Source organism: Crassostrea angulata, chromosome 8, assembly GCF_025612915.1.
Source record: "Crassostrea angulata isolate pt1a10 chromosome 8, ASM2561291v2, whole genome shotgun sequence".
Classification (NCBI taxonomy): Eukaryota; Metazoa; Mollusca; class Bivalvia; order Ostreida; family Ostreidae; genus Magallana; species Magallana angulata.
The window spans coordinates 9,748,624-9,772,232 of NC_069118.1; the positions used below are offsets into that span (position 1 = coordinate 9,748,624).

The 23,609-nt window shown below is 31.7% G+C and overlaps 2 protein-coding genes across 5 annotated transcripts; both read right to left on the reverse strand.

The window, feature by feature from the left end:
- Positions 1-599: 599 nt before the first annotated feature.
- Positions 600-15,756, reverse strand: LOC128159541 (protocadherin Fat 4-like). 4 transcript variants are annotated; one of them, XM_052822651.1, is made up of 15 exons: positions 14,597-14,644; positions 7,602-7,654; positions 7,194-7,438; positions 6,894-7,034; positions 6,473-6,608; positions 6,024-6,173; positions 5,623-5,765; positions 5,193-5,354; positions 4,941-4,981; positions 4,632-4,751; positions 4,104-4,217; positions 2,868-2,981; positions 1,371-1,563; positions 1,119-1,169; positions 600-989 (listed from the first exon to the last, which is right to left on the reverse strand). In XM_052822651.1, exons 3-15 carry the CDS (start codon positions 7,352-7,354, stop codon positions 890-892), a joined length of 1,626 nt encoding a protein of 541 aa, XP_052678611.1. In that variant the 5' UTR covers positions 7,355-7,438; positions 7,602-7,654; positions 14,597-14,644; the 3' UTR covers positions 600-889. The 4 variants fall into 4 exon arrangements, with proteins under 4 accessions (XP_052678611.1, XP_052678610.1, XP_052678608.1 ...); XM_052822650.1 differs by lacking the exons at positions 7,602-7,654; positions 14,597-14,644 and adding an exon at positions 15,703-15,756; XM_052822648.1 differs by lacking the exon at positions 14,597-14,644 and having other exon boundaries at positions 7,602-7,952.
- On the reverse strand, positions 15,290-21,806 carry LOC128159542 (integrin beta-like protein A). The gene is made up of 14 exons (XM_052822652.1): positions 21,144-21,806; positions 20,650-20,894; positions 20,412-20,552; positions 19,740-19,875; positions 18,377-18,526; positions 18,114-18,256; positions 17,830-17,991; positions 17,629-17,669; positions 17,266-17,373; positions 17,017-17,130; positions 16,492-16,605; positions 16,070-16,265; positions 15,895-15,945; positions 15,290-15,774 (listed from the first exon to the last, which is right to left on the reverse strand). The coding sequence occupies exons 1-14, from the start codon at positions 21,264-21,266 to the stop codon at positions 15,741-15,743; spliced, it is 1,758 nt and encodes a 585-aa protein (XP_052678612.1). The 5' UTR covers positions 21,267-21,806; the 3' UTR covers positions 15,290-15,740.
- Between the last annotated feature and the right edge of the window lie 1,803 nt (positions 21,807-23,609).

Below are 23,609 nucleotides of genomic sequence, written 5' to 3' on the forward strand. Positions count from 1 at the left end.
CAAGAATAAATAATGATAGGGAAAAAGAAACAAAGCAATAACAATAAGGTCTTCCGTTGGAAACGGAAGACCTTAATAAAAGGCATTGCAAGCATTTTATTTGTATTTTGAACCTTAGGATATCAACTTAATTTAGTTTATCTCGAAATTGGAGCGCCTATTGAAAACCCTCCATTTCGTAAACAAACATAATCGATGTTTCAATAATGTTCTTGAATACAATTGCTACTGATTTGTTATCTGACATTGTAAATAAAAGAGGCATACTTCAATTTGACGAGATATATCCGACAATATCCTTCGTATCTAAGTGCATAAAGTTCGATAAGATAGCTGATCTTAACCCATCCGACAGTTCAATACAGCACTGGAACATAAATTCTGCAATTATTAGTAGTGGATGAACCACAATTCCTGTGAGACAATTTTGTGTAGGAAATTTTAAATAAAAGTAAGATAAAAAGAGGTTTCATCTTTCATTACTTTTTCACGGTCAACATTAAAAAATATTAGTTTGACATGTATTAAGTTTGGGGGATCAGCAAATGGATAGGTCATTTTGGTATTGTGAAAATAGCCTGGCGTCTGATTGCCTATTTGCTACAGTTATTTTTCATTATTTGCAAAAACATAGCTGCGGTGAGTTTGTGCAGCATGAGAAAAAATAAAAGAGTTTATTGGTAAAAAAAACCCACAACAAAACAAAACAAATCAGAACATCGTATTTGCTTTCTAGTAAGAAAAAGTTTACACTATGATTGGTCAAGGCGTGTGGTAGGTGTAAGTTTTGATCTTTTTATTGTATACTAGAATGCTTTCGACTTGCTCACAAAATACATGTATTTTACAGAAAGCATCGTCGATTTCAAGGATCACTCAATATAGTAATTCAATCGCCGTTGTTCTTACAAAACGTGAAAAACAGTTTTCTAATTCTCTCTACTGTCCAGCGATGTTGTAGTTTCTTATGAGGTATCTTTGTTCTGAAACTATAAACATGGTTAAGGCTAAATAACTTCAAAATATAATAATAAGCAAAATGAGCAAAACAGTGAGAAACAGAGAGAGAGAGAGAGAGAGAGAGAGAGAGAGAGAGATCTCCAACACCGTAATTTTACACAAGTTTTGGTTGACTGTCCGGTTTACGAATGTCCTGAAAATTTGCCAGCCTATAGTAAGTAAAACGTAACAAATTATCAAATATATTTAGATTCTTATATAATTTGAATAGGAACCATTTTAGAAATTCACTAATTTTGTTTAATCTTGTATGATCAAAACTATGATCAACATTAAATTATTTGTCTTTATAGCAATGTCATTGTTCTCATTATATTATGATAGATATGAGATATATAACCTGTACTGACCATGTATGATCGACGTCTTTATATCGTCTTCTCTTTGCCAGCAAAAACAGGAAAGTCAAAACTCCTGCTATTAACATTAAACTCATCAAAATAGCCATCAGTTTCCCTGTATTCAGTGTACAAGAGAAATGGTTTACGAGGTCTTGGCAATCGAACAGTGAGGAGCACGGATGGTCGACACACTCATCAGTATCTGTTAAAGAGGTATTCAGTTAAATTAAAAATATTGAGTTTTAGGCTAAAAGTGTTAAGAGCAATATCAATTTTATTTATGCACGCAATAGAGTTGCCCGAGGCCAACGGCCGAGGGCAATAGATCATACTGTGCTGTTCCCTGCACCAAGGGAAAAAAATTCGGGTCTATTGACTGTTCAGGCATTAAATAATTGTTTTATTACCTAATTCTGCGTTTAGTATTTTGTGTTTACAATTATAAATTACAGAAGGTTTTCACACCATGAAGAAAAATTTTAAGAAAAATAGTAAAATAAACACAATAAAGTTATATTTTAATCTTGTAGACATTTCAATTTTCTAAAATACGTTGCCGGTCCAATGGATCGCAGTCTATTGACCAGCGGTCCAATAGATTACAGTCTATTGACCGGCGGTCTAATAGATCGAAGTCTATTGACCGGCAGTTCAATTGATCACTTTCAAATCTGAATACACATACAAAATAGACGAAAATATTTAATTTATAATAATACAACAAAATCCCTTTGATTAGGTATGAATATTGTTTATATCATTTAAAAAATAGAATTGAGAACAGTCTGATAGAATGTTATTGTATTTAAAATCAATTTCGGTGATGGCAATAAAATATGTATTTGATAAACAAGTATGGAAATATATTGCGACTATTTAGCGGTATCATTTTACTAAGCATTGAATGGATATTGTAAGTCCTATGACACAACAGGCCTTGCAAACAAATTGATGATTTAGCATAATAAAGAGTACCGATCAGACCCAACCTAACACCAGAGTAAACCCCAACTAAACCCCGGGTTTACTTTCTGGATTTACTCTGGGTTTACTTTTTGAAAATTTGGGTCAACTCAGGGTTTACTTGGGGTTTACTATGGGTTTACTCGAGAATTGCTTTTGGAGTCAATTATACGCACTAAAGTGTGAAGCAGACCTGTATTTTATCTTATCATCCTACTGCCTGTGAGTCTTGCCCCTTTTATATTCCGAATACACATGTAGCGTCTGCTATCAGGGTATACTACTGATCGTGGTTTACTCTCTGTGTCCACTCTGGGTTTACTTGGGGTTTACTCTGGGTCCACTCAAGTAAACCCAGAGTAAACCCAGAGAGTAAACCCAGGGTTTAGTTGGGGTTTACTTTCTGTTCGGTTGGGTCTGATCGGTACTGTACATGACAATATATAAATTGTAAGATAATTAACATACATGCAATAAAACATAATACAATTATTCATTTATTTGTACACTTATCATAAACACAATATATGAATATATATTTACCCGTCTGACATTGATATCCGCTGTATCCTGCCATACAGGTACAATTGTACTGATTGACAAGGTCATTACATGTCCCTTGATTCTGACAGGGTCTACTGGCACACTCGTCAATGTCTGTAAATGACATGTAAAACATACAATAATTTCATGGTAAAAGTTAATGTATCAATATGTCAGCATCTTGTATGGACTTTTTAAAATGTATGTAAAATAAAGCTAACTGACATCTTTAATTTTCAACGATTGTACCATGATTATTTTGTAGTAAAAATGATCATCTTATTTGCCCATCACAGGGTGATGTAAGAAGGTCAACCTTATGCACATACTTTTTTTGCAAAGTTGTTGCTTATTACATAAGATAGGTTCTCATTTTCACATTTTACACAAAGTGTTATATATATATATTTATTGTTCGTGTCGTTGGTTATTTTTAGTGCTTTTTTGTATCTCATCTTATAACCTTGTATCTTTTGATCCGACACTTTAGATAACGAGTGTTGTTGGTTTGCTAGTGCTTCTTATATATATATATATATATATATATATATATATATATATATATATATATATATATATATATATATAGCGTCTCTTATGATTTTCGATGGTATGTGAATTTTATCCAACGAGTTTTGTGGGTTTTTATCCCCGATCCTTGGCGAGGGGATAGAAAACATACAATGAGTTGGATAAAAATCATATACCATCGCAAATCATGATAGATTTTTTCATCATATGTTTTACTACGTTTTTCTTAAACCTAAATCTTTTCTATTAAAATCATAATTGTGAGCCGCACAATACATTTACTAAAATACGTTAACAACGTTATGTACGGAAAAAGTTCTTTCAAGATTAACAAACAAACATTCCTTTTCGAGCAGCATGCTTTTATCGATTCATAAATAAAACGGCGTTAAATGCTTCACATTTAAAATTTAAACGTTTCACTTTTCAACTGAATGGTTTCGTTACTATTGCATTCTTCGTTAATCATCCACCTACAGCTACGAACTATTTATTTATGACGTCACTGGCGTAAGAACACAGTAGAATATTTAAAAGTTATCCCATGAGTGATATCCACCGTATTTTGAGATAAGCATGTAGTAAAACCATTTTGAAATTGAAATACATTTATATTTGATCGGCATACATATTTGATTAAAGTGTATTCAATTATATTTACATATTTTTTTCGCATTCCAAAAGCCTTCGTACACTTGTTTTTACCTGTTTGACACATCCGCCCAGTAAAACCAGGAGAACAGAAGCAGGAAAACATGTTAACACCATCCCTGCACGTACCGCCATGGTGACAAGGGTGGCTAGAACACTCATCTATGTCTGCGTTAAAAAAAAAAAAGAAAAATGACAAATTAACAATAACAATTGTATTAGAATTCAGATGATGATGATGACATTAACCTTCCGTAAAACTGATATTTTTAAAGAAAGGTATTACATACCCATAAACTTGTACAATTCATGAAAGTTTGTGATTATGATAAGGAATTACACATCTTATATAAATTAGAATACATGTTTCACTGTATTTTTAGTATGCTACATGTAAAGTAAAGTTTAAAATTATATCTAATGCAATCAAAATTATGTGTAAAATTTTCATATAATTAATTTTCATCATTAACCTTAATATAAATTACTAATACATATGTATATCAAGGAAATATAAAAATGTTTGTAAAAGTGTTCAGTGTCTTTTTAAATTTTAAAACTTATAAAGAATTCTTTACCCACCAGTTTGACAAAGGCTTCCAGTGTAACCCGATACACAATTACACACATAATTCTGTGTTATTCCTTGTCTTATACACGATCCTCCATGCTCACATGGAGAGCTGTCGCATGGACTAATATCTAAAAAATATGAATATTTCTTGCAATTGATATCCACACAGGCATATAAATGTTTCAGAAGTGCACGTATTATTATTTTACAGGCGATGGGGGATACGGTCGCTTATTCAGCTGTTCGACCCTGTACCGGCTTTGAAATTATTTGACATGCATATATTATACTTTTGTTTATATATGGTGTTTACGTACCTTTTACAAGTATCTTTATGCATCTTGATTCACTGGTTTTTCTATATAACATATTGATAATATATTATTTAAATTGATAATAAACAATTGAAAACATGGGGAAAAAAATACGTGTTGCGGTACGCCGTACACGAAAATAATAATATTATTTTTTTTCTTATTTGCTACATACTTTTTTAATTTGATTTTTTTAGGCATTAATTGTAAATAACAACTTAACAAGCAAAAAAGAAAATTGATAAAAGTTTATACCCCAAAACGTCTTCAGCAAGAGCACACAAAATATGAGACCCCACTTGGTTCTGTTGTGGCCTCCACATTGATCTGACGAACACCGTTTTATTACGTGAATGATCAACTTGAAGAGGTGTATAAGTCATACCTGCTGGTGTTGTCAAACCAATTCCCGTGATGCTAGGCATGGTCAAGTAAGCAATGATATTACAAAAATAATATAATATTACACAAATAAATTCAGTACATTTTAGATAAAAAAAAATCAGAAATGTCCAGCTATCAAATAAACTGTTAACAAGAATAATAGATAATGATTTACCTAACATTCGATGTAAAAAAATATATTTGAAACATTAAGTTATCCAAGATAAAAAACGTGAAAATACTATAATTTTATATATCAATCACATCACTTTTGAGGTAAAACTTATTTGTATTTATTTACCGTCTGCTGCCAGAAACGTAAAATGATACGTTCAATGCTTTAAGGATATCCACATGGACGGTGAATCCTTGCGCTAATGTTGGGCTGACAAAAACAGGTTTGTCATTACAATTTACTGTTAGTGGAGGTGTCTTCACAAGAAACTGTCAAGTACATAATAAAGGAAGGAATGTCAACAGTCTGTTTATTTTAAAGATAGAAGAAAAAATAAAACAAAACCTCTTTGACATTTTAAAGAGACAAGTTTGATGTTTTATTAATCGATCGATGCATTTCAACTTTGCTTTAATTAAACCTGAATTTAGTATGTATTAGAGTAATGTATTACCCAAAAACCTCATATATATCGTATTCGATCTTGATAACATTTACTTATAAGATTTAATGTAGACCTAATTTACCTGTAACGTGACAGTGGAAAGAGGACTGGAGGTAGAGTATACATGACCCCCAATAGATATGTTAGATTTTGAAAAATCTTCCACTGTCACCGCAACGGCAAAAGTTCCGTTAGATGTGTGCGTTGCTGAAAACCTTATTGTGCAAGTGTTCTGCAAAATTGCATCATTAAGTGAAATTATTTAAAAGGTTATTTACGTATCGTTTTTTTTTCTCTGTGTAATCTTTTAACACAATTGATAAATAGAGACTACTTTAATTTTGGCAATGTACTTTGTTATAAAATTAGATTTTAAGTCAAGGTATGAAAAAGAGTACATGTATATTCTATATTTCACAAAATTTGAACAATTTAGATTTTCTAAATTTAATGCATTTTTCTTTTGTTCAATTTTGTAAATTGATGACATCTTTTATATCTAAAAGATGATATTTCTTTAACTAAACTTACACTGTCAATAACAGCATTAGGCAGTGCATCACAGATAGACACACACTCCGTACCGTTGGACCAACGACATCTTACATCATCACCATCAGCGTCAACAACCGGGATAAGAATCTCATTTCGACAACCATATTGCACTCTGTGTTAAAATGATTCAATTCTGTTCTACGTTCAGAGAGAGAGAGAGAGAGAGAGAGAGAGAGAGAGAGAGAGAGAGAGAGAGAGAGATCCAATTCAAAAATCAATTTTAATAAGACTGAAATAGTAAAAGATAATGAGAGACGATGTATCTTCTAATTAAGCAGATTTGGTTTTATATGGTTCAAATTTATTGAACGTTGACAGAGCAAACAAATCGATATTATAAAATACAAAAAAGAAGAAGAAGAATCAAAGACAGTAGATGGACCACTGATATCAGAACCTGTATGTTGGCTTGCCGGTTGTAACAGGGCTCGTATTTGGTAGATTTGTGTCGTTTCTTTTTGCTAGGTAAACAACAGTGCCTATGGACCAACTTCCTGGGGAACCATAGCTCAGAGTCACCCAATCACCTCCCGTAAATCTAGAAGATATATAAAAAGAAATGTGACACAGCAATATTGTTTTAGCTGGTTTATAAAAAAAAACTGTATTTCAGTATATTGTTCTCAAAACATAGATTCTATTGGTTTCATCTAATATGCGCTGTAAATTTCAAAACCTGTTTTCAATGCGCACTTACTCCACCTTGTAGGGGCCGATTCCTGCAAAAGTGTATGTAAATACGTTCTCCCCTTGCTCCCAATTTTCAGACTGACTGGCACCAGTGCATATATAGTTAACGTTAGCGATGTTTAGAGTTGAACCACATCCACTTGTACATTGCCAGTAGGAGCTGTTCATATTAGTCACAAGTTGTCCAATTGTTGCTGCTGTGCATCCTGGTCCTCGCCCATAAGCCCAACCGAGTTTAAACGAAAATTGTACCTGTCAATGAAAATAAAGTAATAAATATATTTCAAAGAAGATGCATTGATTTATTGCATTAAAGCATGGCCATCTGTTCTGTCGACTGTTTTATTTAAGGTATTTCCTATGTTTATTTCTACATTTTCCCAAGTATGCAAAAGGTAGTCATGGAAGGTTTTACCTCGTTCCCATTGCCAGTAGCTTTCCAACTTATTGTCCCTCCTCTAAAGTGAGCTGTGTTTACAAAAGTGAACAAAAGAAGGAATATACTACAAAATTCCAAATTGTTCTGCAACATCATTCATGTATTTCGATGAGAGGTGGACTGTTTAATGTTTCGGAAAGCGACGGCTTTTATATAATTATTGACGCTCTTTTAATAAGATATAAAGATTTCAAAAACGAATTTCTTAAGAGAAACGGACGTTCGTAAAAGAAAATTATTAAGGAAACACTTGATTCATTCTTTTTATACGGTATCGAATTCTGATTTCGTGTTTAGAATACAAGACGCTTATCGATTTGCTGAAGACAGCAATACTAGTTTAACATATACTAATCTAATTAATCAAAGTTTATAGAGTTAAAACACTTACAATTATTGCCAAAATAACCCATTGTTTTATATATATGTTATCAAACTGACAAAACTGGGGCATAAAATTTGTAAGGCATGTTAAAATCAAAGTGAACTCAAATCCCATTTAATGCGTTACCACTTGGATCATTAACTGAAGCCTTTGATGTAGAAGTTATTTGGATTTAAAGGGGAAGGAAACTAAAAATATGTTGTACAATAAATCAACTAATTGTCATCTACTATAATTGTAAATCGTATTTATTTTCATTAAAAACCCCGGAACAATGAATAAATCAAGAAAATCGATCGCTTAATTTCAATTTCCCGCCGCCATAAGGGCTGCCATTGGGCTTTAATCTATGACGTCACACCATCTATTCCGGTGTGTCTTATCAACATAACATCAGTATTAGTAAATCATGATATTGGCTCCAAATGACAAGTTCTGGAAAATTTGAAACAGTATTGATTTGAGACCGTTCTTTTACCTTTGCAAACTACAAACTAACGTCGAATGGAGCATGATCGTTGAAATCTAAAAGCGGAGGTTAGTGTCGGAGAAATCTACGCGTAAATGTGGAAATTGTCAACAGATGCCAAATATCATAGAAAATGTCTGCCGTCGTCATTACGACATGGTAATTCCGACTTTAAAGAATGAATTTTAAACATCCCGATTACAATTATAACATTTATTCAGTTAGCGAAGAACTTGACTTGGAATAAAAAAAATTAATCGAGGTCGTTTTTAACTTTGAATGATAGCAGATTAACAGCTGTCATTTACTTATGAAAATGGAACCCTTATCCAAGCATCCTTAAGGATGTGATGGATGAGGGTCATTTTCCGAATTAGCCGTAATATCGTGTGACACTAGTCCACGTGTACCTTGTTTAAAGAAATCAAAATAAAAGCTATTTATATCACTATTGAATACTATTCACCCAGGATATATAAGGCCTTACCTGGCCACACTTCGAGTCGTTTTAAAGCAAACTTAATAATTATATTATCAGGTTCATGTTCTTAAATTTGTTGTCTAGTGGTGGGATTTTTAGTATAATTGTTTCTGCACCAATGCATCAAAAGAAATATATGGGAGGGTATTTAAACCCTCGTAGCCTTACGGCTAATTCGGAAAATGACCCTCATCCATCACATCCTTAAGGATGCTTGGATAAGGGTTCCATTTTCCCTCATTGAGCCTCCAGGCTTTACTCTGGTTTAAATGGAATCTTTAAAGCAATAAAGACAGCAAATTTAAAACATCAACATAATAAGAGAAAATAAAATAACAACATTTTGAAAAGAAAAATACATTTATTAATCAAGTTGAATTATACGCAATAATTACTCCAAAGTCCGATATATCCATGTCATAAAGAACACACCACAGTCTATACAGTTCATCGTTCACTAACACTAACACGCAAAAATATGTCACTGTGACCATGTTCCTCCTGTGCAATCATTTTTAAGAATAATCCTGAGACTGTATCCGGGTACTCGTAAATCCGTCCATCGATGAAAGTCAAATCACTTCTATAAGAAAATCAATTCTTAGATGAGCTTAAAATAGTATCAGAATAAGTGTTGCTCAATTCTCTTCTATAAAATGTATAAAATGTTTTTGCATTTGCCCAATTTGCAGTTTCTAAAATGTCTTTAAGTTGCACACCTCTAGCAAAAGCTGCTGAGGTAGAAGCACTTCTGTAAGAATGAGCCGAAAAACTTTCTCATCAATACCAGCTTTTTTCAATATTTCTTTCAGCCATCGAGCAACTGTACAAGTTGAAATTTCATCATAAGTTTTAAATGAAACTAATAATTTGCTCGTTTTTCTTAAATCCTTTGTTTTTTCTAAATAAAATCGCAATGTGTGTAACACACAACAATTTTTGTCAGAGAAAGAATTTATTTTTACTTTTTTCATATCATGACCTGGTCTAGAAGTTTTCTGTAAATCAGAAATGGTGAAAACCACGTATTCACCATGGTCAGACATATTTTTGATATTCAATGATATTAATGTCTGAACCCTTTGTGCTGTAGTCAAAGCTATCAGTGATGCCAATTTCATAGTCAAACTTTTCAAATCTAAATTCTCCAATGGGTAAAGAGATTTTAAATATGTCAAAACCTTACCAACATCCCATGTTGAGGTATACTTTGGTTTAGGTCTATTTTTCAAAAATACTCCTTTCATAAATCGTATCAGCAAAGGATTTTGATTAAAATAAAAATTTCCTGTGACTGAAAGTGTCTGAGTTATTGCAGCTTTGTATGCATTAATAGTGTTGTATGAATAATTATTTTCGGCCAATTCTGATAAATAATTAATTAACTGATTACAAGCTGGTTGCATGGGATTGATATCCCTTTGATTACACCAAAAATTCCACTTTGCCCAAATAAAGTTGTACTTTTTATTGGTACTTTGTCTCCATGAATTTGAAATAGGCTCAATAGATTTCTCTGAAAGACCTCTGCTTTTGAGATTTCTCCTGATACCATACAGGCGAATAGAAACATTTTCCTTCTGTTTAGAGGATGTAACTGATTGTTGTGAGCTAACCGAAGTAGATTTGGAATTACTGGCAGACGCACTGGAATTCCTATTAACATGTTTAATAAAACTGGATACCAGGGTTGTTTTGCCCATTTTGGTACAACTATAATTGCCTTGCTCACCTGATCGTCCTCCAACTTCTGTTACACAGTAAAACTCTCCCAATCAAACTGAAAGGAGGAAAAATATAAGGTTTAAAATCTGACCAACTGATAGAAAATGCATCTGAAGTAAAAGCAAAAGGATCAGGAAACCAGGAAATATAATTTTCTAATTGTCTATTTAGTCTAGATGCAAAGAGATCCATGTCTGGATAAAAAAATATTCTACATAATTCATCAAAGACCTTTTCATTCAATTTCAATTCTGTTGAATCACTGAAGGATCTAGACATATAATCAGCAGTAACATTATTTTTTCCCGCAATATGAACAGCAGAAATTAGTATATTCTTATTATCACACCAAAGCCAAATATTTTTAGCCTCTTCAAATAATGATAATACTGATCCACCTTGATTATTAATGTATGAGACAGCAGCGCTATTGTCTGATCTAATACAAATATGTATATTTTTCATATTCTGACATAAACTCTGTAATGCAAATTTGATAGCCATAATTTCTAAAATATTTATATGCAAAACTGACTCTGTTTTTGACCATCTGCCACCAGTGATTTTACCATTTAAATTTGCACCCCATCCAGCTTTTGAAGCATCTGTTTCCAAATAAATATCTACTTTTGGGTCCCGTATCCATTTCCCATTCCTAAGTGTTATATTTTCTTTCCACCAAACTATTTCGTTAATAGACATATCACTCAACAACATTTGTGCATCATAATCGTTATTCTCTTTAGCCAAAGCTTGAACTATATCTCTGTCTAAGTATCTAAAAAATAGAGCTCCAAGATTTATGGCATGAAGGGAGGAAGTAAATAATCATATTAATCTTGCAACCTCCCTAATAAAACATACTTTTTTGGTTGAAATTAAGTTACAATAAGAAATAATTTTATAAACTTTTTCATCTGGTAGATATACCTTGAATTTGACAGAGTCTATAATATGACCCAAATAATGTATTTCTTGAGATGGTATTAAAACCGATTTTTCTCTGTTAACAACAAATCCCAAGCTTTCTAACAAATTAACTAAAAATTTTGCATCCCGTTCACATTTAGAAAAATGATCAGCCTGAATTAATGAGTCATCAATATAATAAAATGAAGATATTCCTTGCTGTCGTATAAAAGCAAAAATGGGTTTCATTAATTTAGTAAAAACTCTCGGAGCTGATGCCAAACCAAACATTAGTGCATTGCATTGATAAAGGACTCCTTTCCAAAAAAATTTCAAATACTTTCTGTCATTTTTATAAATGGGTACTGACAAATAAGCATCCTTCAAATCAATACTGACAAAAAATGAGTTTCTTTTTATAGAAGATAAAACCACATCTAAAGTTTCCATCTTAAAATGGTGATAAGTAATAAATTCATTCAATTTCATCAAATTTATCACCGGTCTAAATTTGCCATTTTGCTTTTCCACTATAAAAATATTAGAAATAAATTGATTTGCTTCAAACTTGCTTACACTGATTGCATTTTTATTCAGGAGGTCTATAACCTCTTGATCTATTATATCCGTTTGTTTTTCATTAAATTTAATAGGAACAGGAATTTTGTTTTGAAAAGGAATTTCATCAAACTCAATTTTGTAACCTAAAATTGTATTAAGGATCCATGAATCTGAAGTTATCTTCTCCCATTCTCTTATATTGTTTGCTAAACCCCCAGCAACAAAATTTAAGTTACTCACATCTAATAATTCTGCTGGTATCTGTTGTACCCTGCTCTGCCTTGTCCTCGGTTGTAACCCGAGCCTCTTGACCGGCTTGACCTGCCGCCTCCTCGAGAGTATGGATTGTACTGACTTGTCCCTCTTCGGAAGTTCATTTTCCCTCTGAAGTTTTTTGATTGAATATTGCGAGGAAAACCAGGTGTTAATTGCTTGTTTATTTTTGACGCATCAGAAATTTCTTTCATACGTTTTGTAATGTCAGAGGGGAAAAGAGTTTTCTCCTCAATTGGAGTTGTTGCAGCACACAATTGTTGAAATCTCTTATGTACAAATGGCCTGAGAATAAAGCGGCGTCTTACATTCAACTCGTACATCGCATTGCATGCCAGAGTAATTGCATCCGAAACACATTTTTTGGCTTTTTTCATTTCAAATTTATTTGTCTTGAACATTTCAGCAAGTGAAATCATGGGAACTATAGATAAACCGAGAATTCTTTGCGCATCTTGCAATGTTTTGTCTCTTTGTTGGACATTAGGAAAAAGATTATTCCAAATTTCAGAATTTATTAATGGCGGCACAAGATTTTTTACAGTTTTCTGGAATTTTGACTTCATCTAAATATTTTGAAACATCAGCCTTTTGGGTACAACCCATTTTAATAAACTTAGCCATATTTTCCGAAATCGACTCTGAAAATTTTGTTTCATCCTCAAATATCTTTGGCATTGAAATTTCAGAAATAATCATCATCAAAGACCACCTCTGGGTCATTATCAATAGAGAACATATCTGTTTCGTTATTTTGAACATGATCGAAATCCGAATCCGGAAAACATTCTATCACCCCTTCTGGGTTCTCGCCGGTAGTCCCGGAAGTGCATGGATTGTTGTTATTATCGACGTGTTCTGTTCTCTTAAGAAATTCATTCAATAACGAAAATAAATGGGAAGGATTAAAGTCTTGTTGTTTTTTATTTTTTGTTGTTTTTTCTTCGTTTTTTCTTTTATTGTTTACCTTTTTTGCTGGGGCTTTTCCCCTTTTGTTGGAACTTATTCCTTTACCCTTCCCGGTTGTTGAAGTAGAAGCCACGCTTCTTGTGTTTGGTCGGTCGGCATTTTCATTTTGTATGTTCGTATCAACCTCCGAATCCGACGCAAATAACTGAACAATGTCCTTATCGACATTTTCATTTTCAGAGCTGGAGTCAGATAAATTTGGCATTTTACCAGGTATGAAAGGGAGTTTTCACGAACACCCGAATTTTCTCCAACTCTCAGTATAAGAAATGGTACTGCAGCGCAGTAAAGAATTCTGTCATACACTGCGTGAATGACCCACGTACACGTGGCCTTTTACACGAAAGACTCGAAGTGTGGCCAGGTAAGGCCTTAAATACCCTGGGTGAATAGTATTCAATAGTGATATAAATAGCTTTTATTTTGATTTCTTTAAACAAGGTACACGTGGACTAGTGTCACACGATATTCCATTTAAACCAGAGTAAAGCCTGGAGGCTCAATGAGGGAAAATGTATATATTTATGCATACAATGATACATATATAATTATTTATTCTTTAGATTAACATGTGAACTCAAACATTATCAATTTTGTTTAGTCGACTATTTGAGTAACAGAAAGGCATAATCAGAACACTGTGTAATTCATTTGTATATGTAAACCAAATCGGAATAGAGGGTGTGACGTCAAAATAATTAATTTTCTTTGTTTTTAATACAAAAGAGTTCTACATCATGTCAGCCTCCAGTAAATACGATTTCTCCAACTTCAAACGTTCATTAAAGCTTAATTACGTATTTTTTTCAAAACAGCATGACCACATGTGATAATATACACCACTTTATTAAAATAAATAAATTATGTTTTTGACTTTCCTTCCCCTTTAAGCCAAAAGAATATACAAATTTCATAAAATCGATGTGGATTTATATATGTGATGTAGACTTTTGTTCGTGTAAGATAAAGATTCCACAACTTAGATTAGCGCACTGGAGAATTGATATGATTCTGACTGTTGCATAATGAAAGCATGAAATAAATTCACATTATATGATCAAAATCCAAATGTTATCCATAAAATTCTTTCAACCTTTAGTAACAGCAAGGCATCAGCACTAAGAAACATTTGTAATAAAATTATTGACCCAGCAGCAGTTATTAAAGCTTTTATTAGAGACTGTGTTGGCGAATGATACCTATGAACTGTGCTTGCTTTCCACGATCAAGGTTGGTTACGTTAAACTTAAAAAAATGAATATAACTGAAGTGTATAAATATAAAAAATATCATTTGGACTAAAGTTTCTTTATTGTAAATATTATTTTAAAGCCTCTTAGATGTTTAAATATGATCTTAGTTATTGCATTAAAGTCAGCTGGGTCTCGGTAACAACCCATGCCTACATGTCTATGAAATTCAAGATATACATTGTATGAATGGTGCTTTATAGCAAAAGCTTTGTTTGATAGAGCGTAAAAGGGATTTTTAGTTTTGTCCATTTTTGACAAATGGAATAGATCTAGAATGCCTATAGTCTCTCCAAAAGAACATTTAACAGGTATTTAACCTCTTCGATAAATATTGTTTATTCAAATTAGATAAATTTGAAAAAAGAATCATGTTATGGGTGTTAAACTAAATAAGATGCAATGTATGACTGTTTGACGAGGATTTTACTATCTTTTAAAATCAAGCGCAACACGTAGTGGTATCATAGTTTAAAAAAATATGAATAAACAAATTCTGATCATATTTAATTATATACGAGAACGACTATAAAAGTGCTTATTTAATAAAAACCGGTTTTGTGTTTTATATTTTATTCAAAATACAGGTGCAACAACCGATCAAAATCATTCAAACAATCGATTTACGCGGCTAATTCTCTTTAATGCCTCTAGTTAGATCAATGAAACACTTTTTTCATTATGAATTTCTAAATGAAAATCTAAAATACGAAAACACTGTGTGGTACTTGTAATGAAAGCTTACGATATATTATGACTTTACTAAGAAATAATAAGCCATAAAATGAAATACTTCGTTATGCAAGGACTTTCACGGGTTACGACTTATCACTTGTTCTCAAGTTATAATTGATGATATTACTCTATATATTTGATCAACAATTAAAAAATATCAACAAACGACTGTCACAATAACAATTATGCAAAACATGATTTTCTTTAATAAGTTACATGTACATAAAACAACAGGTAAATATCTTAAAAATTATACTTTATTTCAGCTGTTTATCCATATGGCATTTTAAATTATTTTTTAGCGTATTGATTCCATGTACTTCAAAAAGTGCATTTTAGTCAGTGTGTTGTGATGTGTTCAGAACCTCCTGAATGGAATTTTTCGATTAAAGCTGAAAATAAACAGTATAGAAGAAAGTTATTTTTTTCGATTTAAAAATAATAATTTCTCATTTATAGTTCAATATTAAAAAAATACGTAAAAAAAAAAAAAAAAAAAAAAAAACACTCACAGAGCTTTAGACTGCATATCAGATTGCTGGATATCAACAAAATTCGCCAACCTGGTTTAAAAATTAATATACATTTGAATATAATAGTTTTTGTAAGGCTATTTCTGCTAATAGTGTTTGAATTGAATAGATAAAAGATAATGTTATAAGATAAGAAAAGGCGTGTTTTACTTACCAACTGTGATCTATATCTTTGTATGTTTTTCTTTTGAAAATATAGGTAAAAACGCATATGACAAACAGACTCAACATTACAAAAGTTAAAATAATCAGAGCAAGTTTCCACTCTATCAGGTTACAATGGTACTCATTGATACGATCTTCACAATCAAACAGAAATATGCATGGGCCGGGTTCGCACTCATTTATATCTACAAACAACGTAAACTATGTATGACTTCAAAATTGAACGTATAAATTTGTTTTGATTTTAAATTGTTTTCTTAATAATTTATCATTGTTTGATTGATACTTTATCTAGCAAAAACGTGTGTTTATTTCTTCAATGTCAGGAACTCACAATGATATTAAATCACAGATTTATCATTTTCAAATTTTTAAAGCTATTTAAGTTTCTTAACTTTTTGTTTTTCATACCTATTTGACAACGGTCACCTGTGAACCCAGGAAGACAGGTGCAGTTGAAGAAGTTGACAAGATCATTACATGTAGCTTGGTTCTCACATGGGTTGCTGGCGCATTCATTTATGTCTGAAATTGATGCATTTCTTAAACTTTTTGTATTATACATAAGTATGGAATTTTAACCTAGCATTGACTTATTGAGTCAATGTAAGACATACTTAGAACTAACTACCATGTAAATATTATCCGTAAAATATGAAAATGTTCATTTATATAAGCATAAATGTACATGTACATAATTAGTTCATACTATCATCTGAATCTAAATAAATATATTAGAACAATGTCTATTAATTCCGTAATCATTTTAACCGTTATTTTTCCATGCTTCATTAATTACATTGACCAATGTTGTTTTCTTCTTCAAAATCTTATTAAACGGGTGAATGTTAAATACTGAAGCACTGTTAAGGAGAAAGATCGATCAACGTAAATAATGCCAATGCTTTCAGAGATAGTCTTTGCTAAAAATAGTACCAATTTCACATTGTGTTCCAGTATATCCAGGCACACATTGACATTCAAATCTGTTGATCAGGTCAAGGCACGTTCCGCCATTTTGACAAGGCCTACTTGAACATTCATTAATATCTGTTTTATCAAAATAAGATAACGACTATTATTTTCTTTTCGGCAAAATAATACAATTTTAACAAAGCGAAAATCAACAAATTCGACCGTTTTATTTCTTTTGATTCTAAATTCTTTATGGATGGAAAGACATACCTATTTCACAAAATCGGCCCGTGAATCCGGGGACACATGTACACGTCATACCATTTCGAACACACGTTCCATTGTTCTGACAAGGCCCACTCAAACAAGGACTTACGTCTAAAAACGATTCATGTATCATTATCAGTAATAAATTACATTGAATAAAAAATAATTCATTGTAAAATGTTATTCTGTTTATTGATTAGAAAGTTTCGTGAAGTTTGAAATCAACACAAATATGAAGTACAAGTCATTATATAAGGAAAACATATAAAGAAAGGTTATTTTTGTGTGTTAATTTTTTTTATATATCTTATTAAAAAAAGTAATGCTGGTTTTATAACTTTCATTTATTATTAAATAAATACACACCGTTTACATTAATGTTGATGCATCGTGATTCACTTGTTTTCCTGTAAAAAATGTTTCTTGAGCACATGATGTACCTTACATTTATTTTAGAAGGTAGAAGGTTTTTATGTTACAATAAAAAATGTATTCATATGAAATATTTTAAAGTTAACTTAATACTTTTTACATATCCAGTTCACTGTTAAACATAAGAGTAAATACCCTATGGAGTCCTCTGCCAAAGCGCAAACAATGTGGATTCCTACTTGGTTTTGCTGTGGCGTCCATGTTGTAGTGACAAACACACTCCCAGGTTGAGAAGGTACAGATTGGAGTGAGGTATACGTCATTCCAGCAGGTGAGGTGATATCTACCTTTGTAATACTGTTTGGAACACAGGTATGTATATATGATATATTTATCAGGCACATGAAACTACAGATTCGATACCAAAATTTTAAAATCCATAGTGATATTATTGAAATTAAAAAGAATGAATTTGTTACCTTCTGGTATTGGTGACGTAGAAAGAGAGATGAAAGATCTGCAAAATGTTTGTTTGAATGGTAGAACCTTGCGCTGGAGTTGGACTTATAAAACGTGGCTTGTCGTTACAATTTCCTGATACAGATGGTGTCTGTACTAAAAACTACAAATACAACTTTTCTTCAACAAAGATCAATACCGAAATCAAACGTATCGTATAAACATGAAAGTATATTCTTTCGAAAAGTGCAATTATACAAACGGAATTGTAATTGATCGATACCTGCAAATTAACTGTCGACATCTTAGTACTTGTGGTATAAACCTCGGATCCAATAGTTATGGTGGACTTCGGATAGTCCTCTACCGAAACTGCGACCGCATATTTCCCATTTGATGTGTGATTTGCTGGAAATGATATTGTGCAGGTATTCTGTATTGATAGAAAATAAAAAGAACCAATATAATCAAAGCGAATAATGCATATGTTATACGATGAAAGATGAGATTTTTCAAACAGTATTTGCATATACACAAAAAATAAAACAATAATGAAAGACTTTATTAATGCCAATTGTGGCAAAGCATTGCAATGTAGTAAAAATATTTTTACCTATCAAATGATTTTGAGCATCTCTACTTTTTTAATTTTTTTTTTTTTACAAAAGGACTAAGTGCGGTTTTATGCAATTTTTGCCCCCCAAAATCAAAGTTTTAGAAAGAGCTTTAAAATAAGGTGAAAGATAGTTAAAATCATATTGGAAATAAAGGTGTAAAAGGTTATCACCACAGTGACGTCATAATGTAGAAATGACGTCATGAATATTGCATTATTTTGATAAATTGATGTTTTGCAGCAAAATATGGGTGTTTTCCGTTACTTTTTCGACTGGGAAACATCGAGCGCAGGCTTGCTCAAGTACCATATTTTAGTATAATGTGTATAACTATCTGAAGAAAAACATGTGTTAAAATCGCACTTGAGCAGACCTGCGCTCTATACTTCCGAATGCAAAATATAGAGCAAAAATGAGAATATTTCATTTGTTTGCAAATTTGCGGGAAATGGGCCATTTAGGTGACGTCATAGATACTCAGCGAAAGAGCAACGATGACCAAAATCATTATTATAGTTATAGGCATCCTCTATACAATAATTTGTGAAGATTTTATTTTTATACGATACTATTTAAAAATTGGTTAAAATCGGGGGCAGATATTTGACCATACCGCACATAGTCCTTTAGTCCAGATTGGAAATTGATATTTTTACGATTATCAATGTTTAAAATAGTAATTTTTTAACAACTAATTCAATACTCTGAGTGTAAAAAAGGTATTTTAACCTGTTGATCATTTTAAGATACTTTATGACAGCACGTCACAATATAAAAATTGAATTGCTTTTGGAAGTTATTTTATTGACACAGTTATATATAGTCGTCACACTACAACATGTTCATGAAACCATTAGATCCTGAGTTCAAATACGATACGGAATTCCCCTATAAGGCATATCTTTCCAGTCTTGAACATAGAAGATTATCATTTCTTTTTTTACAATACTAACATTACTAGTGTGTGCTTGTTCGAGGAGATTTCCAAACTGCATGGATAGCTAAGTTCTCTTTATCAAAAATACTTACACTATCAATCGTCGCTGACGGTAGTGCATTACAGATAGAGACGCACTCTGACCCTGTCGACCAGCGACACCTAACGGTGTCCCCATCGTCATCAACAACCGGAATACGTATCGTGGCCTGGCATCCATATTGAATTCTGATTGAAAATGGAAAACAAAATATAATGCACTTAATTTTTTTAATGATATAGGGTCCTGATCGTTTTGTCTTAAATTCAGAGACAGTCTAATAAAAACTTTGTTTTATTTCTCAATTCAGAAGACAATGCACAAAAATATCATATTTTTTCATGACGTCAGATTTTTTCATGACGATAGGTTTATGTTTCAAATATAAAATAATATGTGAGAAGGATTGATCGTTTACAGCTAACTAAAAGAATATATGCATGTTTTTGATTGGTGTGTACATCAAAGATAATATCATAACAATAATTCAACCATCACATTCTGTTCACGTAGCCATGAATACTTTTGAATCGAAAAATTATTGCGTGTGTCTTATTGACAGATTGTTCACACAACTTACTAAAAACGTTTGTAAGATATACATTTACAAAGAAATATGATTTTTTTGTTCAATAGAACGATGTGCATTGGTGGCATGTGTCCTGTTTATAAACAATATTAAATAAGAGCCTATAATGACTGAATATTAAGTTTGTATACATACGTATACATTGGTTTCCCGGTCGTGACTGGACTTTTGTTCTTGGTATGAGTATCACTACGATTTGCTAAGTAAACTACAGTTCCCACGGACCAACTTCCGGCGCTTCCAAAATCCAACGAAACCCAAGCACCACCGGTGAATCTAAACATATTAAAATAATGTGTATTAGATGTAAAGATCACATATAAGTCAATTGGTAAAAAGTTCCTTTTTTCTATATTCTGAAATATCTACTCACTCAACAGTGTAGGGCCCAATTCCAGGAAATGTGTACGTAAAGGTATTTTCTCCTTGTTCCCAGTTATCGCTTACACTTGCACCTGTACATATATAGTTTATGTTCGCGAGATTTACAGTTCCGCTACAACCACTGGTGCATTTCCAGTACTGTGAACTCTGTCCAGTAACAAGCTGTCCTACTTTATTTGGGGTACAACCCGGACCACCTCCATATGTCCATCCAAGTTTAAAGGAAAAACGTACCTACACATACGATAAAAAGAATCTTAAAAAAGTGATTTTAATCTATTTTTTATTTGATTACATATTTGTAACATAAAATGAGTTGTTAAAATCGCTATTTTTTTCATGTTCAAAAGTTTAGATAACAATCGGATGTTAAGTGCTTTAAAAACATTCTTTTTATGTCTCGATGTTCCAGAAATTAGAAATAAAGTTTACGAATTTAAAAAATTCTTTTAATCAAACTTTGAAATAAAAATAATTTTTAACCTCATTTCCATTTCCAGTAGGTTTCCAGCTAATAGTGCCGCCTCTAAAATGACTAGCTTCTACCGGAAGTTCTACAATTGATAATGAAATAAACAATAATAATTTTCGTCCTGACATACTCATATGAAAATTAAACTGAAAACATATAGATTATATGTAAGTAGAACTGTCTTTTTTGCTCTCTAATAATTTTGTGTAGTCGGTTTTTATATAGGCAATAAACCAGGAAGATTTTAAACAAAAAAAAATCCAAAGTTGTACCAATTGTTTATACAACGTTATATAAATCTACGATGCGACAAATATTTGGCAGGTTCCGTGTACCATGCTCTTTTATACCAATTTATTATTTGAATAAATCAATAGGTATGTATTCATTGGTGAGGAAAAAAAGTTTGAAAAAGTGACGAATGATGGACCTATATCATATTTTGTAATGTTTATTTACTTCATGATGACTTTATAATCGTATTAACAACTCATTATCACAAACATTTTGGGAGATGTACCAAAACATTTGGTTTGAATATTGTTAATACATGTCTAAAAATCAATACCTTATATACTTACATCGATTTTTAAAGAGTGTTTATCTTTCAATTGGATTGATTTGTATGGTTTATTCTTAAACCGACAACTCTTTAAAAGAAAACTATATATACATCTATAGGTCATGAGTAATTATTCTTAGATTTGAACGACTGACCACTCATTTTAATTTACTACAGTATGTGTTACAAAAACAAGCACTGTGTGACTGAATCCTAAATTTTGTTGAATGAGGAAATGTGTATTTATGAGAAAAGTAATTCTCAACTGACATCATTTTGATTAACGGTAAAAAAAAATCAGTTTATTTTTTATCTTTTATGCCCGAATAATGATATAGATATTGGTCATCATTGTTTTTGAATTTTGAAAGACCGATTATTGTATTGCATGGCAATGTAAATAATGCAAATACAATTAAGTAGGGGTGTTATATATAACATATATATCTACATTCACTTAGTATTTCCTGTACTATTTCTAAACCAAATCTATTTTAATTCGCAGCGATATCGAAATTGGCAGGACTGAAATCTACACGATTTAATTTCAACTTGTTTATAGATATGTCGCAACCTTCTGCAACATTACAAAATTCTTGGATTGCCCGATTTATCCATGACGATATTAATATCAAACGTCTATTTATGAAGACATGGCTATTTGTTTTACATTTACAATGTATCTAACTACTGATGTTTGTTGGTATTTTGTTTTATGATAAATCCATTTGAAAACCAGTAAATCAAACATACATCTCCTGTTCAGGTGACTTTTTGCGAATTACACGTCTCTCAAACAAACATGGATTTGTCCAAACAAGGAAGCGTTAATCTTCTCCAATCGCAATACTTCAGCTTAATTTCAACTTTCATGTAGAGGAAATGATTTGTAAAAATCTTTCACAACTTTGACAACTTCAAATGAATAATGAAATCTTAAGAGGGATCTCTCGGGTATTTATAAACTTTGAAGTGTGGTTACAGGTATTCGGGCATTTAAATACCTCTCTGTCGAGTTTTTTCTTTTTCAGGAGGGGCGGAAATGATTATTCAATAAACTATTTACAACTTTTTTTTCTTTTTTTTTTTTATTTCACATTGCAAATCAGCCCATTAACATAACCCAACTATCTCGGGCAAAGATAGTTAGTCATAGAGTATGATTATATGTATTATAACAATTACAGCATATCTGCAAATTTCACAATATTAATTTTAAACATTTGTATTTTTGACATATTTACAAGTACATCGATATCATCTTAACATGTTCACACTCAAAAATCAAATGTTTTACATCTTCATTTTCGCTACACATATTACAAGAAGCAGAAGACCTATATTTGCATTTAAAAAGAAAGCTGTTACAGCACACTGTATTGTTCAGCATTTTGTAGTTAAATTCATATATTCGTTTGTCATATATATCTTTTACTTTGTTTTTGTATATGTCATTCCAATATTCTTTTCCCACTGAAAACAGTCTTTTAAACAATGCCTGGAGGTTTGAATTTTTTGAACAATAAATTTTCGTAAAAAAATTTACATTTCTTGTCTTCAAAACCATGTAAACCATTAATAAAAAGAAAATCACAATTGGATACTTTTTGTATATATTGACAACATTTCATATCAAATGATAGTGATTTTTTATATATTGCATTTCTAGCTATTCTATATTCACACATCCAGTTAGCTTTTTGTTTTAGAGTACATGACAATTCTTGAGGCGTTTTGAATTGGCCATCAGCATTAAAAAGATCCTTAACATACAATATGCCGCTTTGAATCCATCTTTTATGACAGATTGTTTTATTATCAAATTGAAATAAAATATTGTTCCAAATTGGTTGTTAAGCAAAATTTATATCAGATAATTTATTAATGTCAATGGTTTTTTTACAATCATTGAAAC

Bases quoted from the DNA above. Each gene is read 5' to 3' on its own strand.
- LOC128159541 (XM_052822648.1), bottom strand. From the start codon at position 7,721: ATGATGTTGCAGAACAATTTGGAATTTTGTAGTATATTCCTTCTTTTG. The intron at 7,439-7,601 runs GTAAAACCTTCC...TTTCATTGACAG, and splicing joins CTACTGGCAATGGGAACGAG to GTACAATTTTCGTTTAAACT. The intron at 4,982-5,192 runs GTATAAACTTTT...TATGTTATATAG, and splicing joins CTTGCTGAAGACGTTTTGGG to AAAAACCAGTGAATCAAGAT.
- LOC128159542 (XM_052822652.1), bottom strand. From the start codon at position 21,266: ATGAGTATGTCAGGACGAAAATTATTATTGTTTATTTCATTATCAATT. The intron at 17,131-17,265 runs GTATGTCTTTCC...TTGATAAAACAG, and splicing joins GGGCCGATTTTGTGAAATAG to ATATTAATGAATGTTCAAGT. The intron at 16,266-16,491 runs GTATGAAAAACA...CGTTGTTTGTAG, and splicing joins AGGTGACCGTTGTCAAATAG to ATATAAATGAGTGCGAACCC.